At 45.7% G+C, this 4,045-nt stretch overlaps 2 protein-coding genes across 2 annotated transcripts in view; one reads left to right on the top strand and one right to left on the bottom strand.

Moving 5' to 3' along the window:
• Nucleotides 1-2,790, bottom strand: part of T265_05678 (hypothetical protein) — a gene marked incomplete at both ends in the record, with an annotated part of 12,255 nt that extends 9,465 nt beyond the window's left edge. The window contains 2 exons of the mRNA XM_009170743.1: nucleotides 1,304-1,373; nucleotides 2,648-2,790. Of these exons, the coding sequence (XP_009169007.1) occupies nucleotides 1,304-1,373; nucleotides 2,648-2,790 (213 nt within the window). The remainder of the gene's footprint in view (nucleotides 1-1,303; nucleotides 1,374-2,647) is intronic.
• Nucleotides 1-4,045, top strand: part of T265_13831 (hypothetical protein) — a gene marked incomplete at both ends in the record, with an annotated part of 42,502 nt that overhangs the window by 27,058 nt on the left and 11,399 nt on the right. Inside the window, one exon of the mRNA XM_009170747.1 lies at nucleotides 2,736-3,203. Within this exon, the coding sequence (XP_009169011.1) occupies nucleotides 2,736-3,203 (468 nt within the window). The remainder of the gene's footprint in view (nucleotides 1-2,735; nucleotides 3,204-4,045) is intronic.

Here is a 4,045-nt window from a genome sequence, read left to right as displayed (position 1 = left end):
CATCACACTCCACTGCGCCGCCACTAGTTGTAAAACTCACCAGAACAGTTGCGGTATCAAGTGAGACCTGGAAAATATGTCCTGGTATAATGACTGGAACATGGGAAGAAGAGCGCACACCGATGCCAGTTAGACGAGGCATCAACGAGTCATGTGACCACAACAGAGGCTCGATCGATATTGTCCACGAAATCTAATCACATTGGTCCTTTTGTCTAGTCAGCTGATGCACACGCCAGCAGGCTGATTCGCGCTCACTCAGTAAAACAAAATCGATATCACAGTGTACGGAAAAATTGGTTAAAACGTAGTTCCTACGCTAAGCAAATTAACCCCTCTATGTTCGCGCCCCGTTGATCTTGAAATTGATCGTGAAATTCCATAAATCGTGCTGTGGAAAGAGTTGCAGATTACAACAAGCAACCTGTGAATTTCGGACGTGGTCGAAAAGTCCATATAAAATTGACTCAAGTAATTCAGGTGATATTCAGATTTAGCCGGATTAATTGTCCTTAGGGATGAACCCAAAGTCGTACATTATGTCTCCCGAGATCCCACATTTTAAAATGCACAGGTAATGCTTTCTTTACTTTCTCACAAACTACTTCCAAGTGGCCACCAACCCAATATGTATCTCTCTGTTCACCGCTGTTTGTGTATGTTGCCGCTGCGACTGAGTGCCCCTGTAAAGTGAAGTTAGTCACGTCTGGGATGACAAGTGCATTTCTTAGAACGGTCTTCAGACCGCTACCTACCTGACCATGGTCATTCCAATCAACACGTGTCCCAGGGGGCTCTGCCTATGAGGTAATCCCATTTGGTACATACTACAGGCGTGAAGAAACGAGATATGGTACATACTTGGAACTGTGACGCAGTGAGGTACGCGCTTAGTTACCGGGGTCAAACCGAAATTTCTCCGGAGCTTCGATCGTTTTAATGCCGGAAATTAGATGATCAACTTGACATCCATTTAAATGATGCTTTTTGGTGTCTCTTGCTGCCGACGACTTGTTTTCCAAGTCACCAGGCTCCTCAATTTGGTAAAACCTTCGTTATTCCCCGAATAAATTTAGTGCAACACGTGGCAACCGGATAGCAAGGCCGAGTTTTACTTTTTTCAATTCAAAAGTGTAGTTTCAAACTTCTCATTGGCTAAATTATCCTTGAACTATCTTCAGTTCGCGATAATCAGGAGTAAACCTATTTTTTGCACCGCTAAACCACTATAATTCCACTCCCCATTAGGTTGCTGAAAATTCGTCGACAGCAACCATATGAGTAGTACATTACAAAGATTTACATGTATCGCGATATCTCGATATCGTAACGGACTGCAACATGAGGCGGCCTGGTGCAGCACATTCAGTTGCCTGGGAACATCACAAACGAGAGATTCAGCTGGGTTCCAGGTGAGTCTCTCGCAAAACCAAATTAGTTTGCAAATGAGTGTATTTCACTACTATTCCAAATTCACTGCTCAGTGCAACTAGACTAATAACACGACCAGAGCGTCAACAGATTTTCACAGTAGATTGATATTACAGTAATCGTCCGTTTTGCTGGGGTGCCTAAGTGTCATGCCATCCGGAGAGAGCATGATGGCTTAGATACTGCCAGGTTGCCTAAGCCTACACAGGAGAAGTCGAGATGCAGAGATCAGGTTCGTGCCTTCCGACCAGTAAATTCTAACCACTGGGCCATTGAGTACACATCTTCGAATACATGAACAGTAAATCAGTTTACGTTTCATGTAATCGACGAGCACACCAGATTTAAGCGCAGGGTTCAACTGATGAGAGAGTGGGGATTTCCGCAACTCGACGATTCCAGCAGAAAGTTTGACACTTGAAGATCTTCAGTAATAAGATGCGACCTGGAGCCGCGTCGGTGCGATAAAGCATGTGCTTGAAAAACGATAATGTTGAGTTGAAATTATGAAAAAATTGACCGTAGCCAACCAATTGGTATCCGAATTCATTCATTCGCTCAGCTACTGAAATATCAAAAGTAGCATATGATTAACGTGTTGCGCGTCGTTTCAAAGCCCAAGCCGACTTCGTTCCAATTACGTCCTGGGGTACATGTGAGACGCGTTTCAGCAGACCGTCACATAGTTGATTTCAGAACCATCACCGTCGTCCTTTGAAGTAGGTAGCGGTGGACCAAACAAGATATTAAGCAAGCGTCCAAATCTTCGAAACCGCTTGAGTTCGAATAGCAATGAAATCCGGCTCTATGAAGTTCATCATATTGTCTCTGGTACCACAGTACCTAGTAAATAAAATATGTGCCTTCTGGCTCGGGGGATGTAGCTCAAGTGGTTAGGGCGCGAATTTACCGACAGGAAGGTCCGTGGTCGAACCCGGCCACTGCCTCTCGATTTGTCCTGTCTAGGCTTGGGCAATCTGGCAGTATCCTACCCCTCGTGTGGCATGGCAACCAGGCACTGATTAACGATTTAAGATTAGAGCCGAGTGCCTCCATAAATCAGAAATCGGATCAAAGGCGTATGATACGAAGCTTTCTTGTTTGATTTTGATCTCCAGTAAACCGCTGCCTGATCGCAAGGGCAGTCACAGTGGAGATTGCGAGCTAGTATTTGATGGTAAATACCCCATCTCTCTACAAATTAGGCTTGGGTCACCGGCAAAAAACTCGTTCAGCTGTAGCGCCCTTTCGGTTCCTAACTGCCATGCCACCCACAGGTTGCACGAGGGCTGGGGTACTGCCAGGTCGTCCAAGCCTAGACAGGGGAAGCCGAGAGGCCAGTGTTCGGGTTCGCACCATGGTCAGTAAATTCGCGCACACCGGCAAATGCGATTTCAAAACTCCTAAATCTTTTCCACTTACTGTACCACAGCTTGGAGTTGAGGATAAGATCCGTTTGTTGCATGGATGTTGCCTGGACCTCGTCACACTGCGCGCCACGCACTCCTTCAGTCTGTCTGCACAAGCCCAAGGTATTGTGAACGAAAATTCAAACGGTGAGCGTATCCCCTTCAACGGGAATGTGGCCGATGGACGTGCAGATTATGCTACATCACATGTCCCGGTGATTATCAATGAGAACTATCCAAATCTGTCAACATCTGATGAGAAATTTGCTCATCTGATACGATCTGTGGCGCTCAAGTTTTCTCGTCTTGGTGTCAATCGAACGGAAGTCTCTTTGATGGCTGCCGTACTCCTGATGTCACCAGGTAAGTGTTCTACCCAGAGTTTTATTCAAGTGGAGTGGTTCGAAATCTCTTCTCCTGTTCAGCCAACTAGGATATGAAGTAAGGGCAAATAAACACAACTTCCTAGATTTCGTCGTATCCATTGGTTAATATGGGGATAAACAGTAAAATGAAATGAACGACTAAAAGTGGTCACTAAATCAGAAAACGTGGAGACACGAACGACTGGTCGTCGGCGCACCCCAAGGTCACCCATAGCAGTGGGGAACCTTCCCGAGGAAAGCACAATGGTTGAAATACTACCTAGGGAGGAGCGGCCGAGAAGCAGAGGTTGGGTTCGTACTTCGTACTGTCCGAAATTTCATCACACCGCATCCAAACATACGTAACGGTGAACCTAACAGGTAGCCTGTTACCGCAAAACTGCTGTCGTGTTTCTGCACAAAAAAAACTCGAGTTCTGTTATAAGTCCAGCTTTGGATCACACTCTGATAAACTATTAAAAAATAGTTCAGTTGTAAGACCCTTTTGGTGCCTAGATATCATGCCATGCAAAGGAGGCACGAGGGCTTTGATACCTCCAGGTTATCCAAGCCTAGACTGAGGAGTTCAAAAGGCGGAGGTCGGGTTTGAACCAGGAACTTCGGGTCAGTAAATTCACGCTCTAACCCCTGAGTTATCTCCGATTCTATGTTAGAAGTAAGGGAGTTTTATGGCCTTACAAACGAATAAACGCCAGTAGTCATGTGACTGTTTAGATACACCATCAGATGGTTATACCGAGAATAATGGCTATTATCAAACCCAACTACTTGACAAGCTAGCTGGAGGGTGCGCGGGCCGGAGTGGAACACCTAAAACGG

The sequence above is a fragment of the Opisthorchis viverrini genome, assembly GCF_000715545.1.
Source record: "Opisthorchis viverrini unplaced genomic scaffold opera_v5_111, whole genome shotgun sequence".
Classification (NCBI taxonomy): Eukaryota; Metazoa; Platyhelminthes; class Trematoda; order Opisthorchiida; family Opisthorchiidae; genus Opisthorchis; species Opisthorchis viverrini.
The sequence above is the reverse complement of the archived record's forward strand: the minus strand, read 5'-3'. Positions and strand labels throughout refer to the sequence as shown.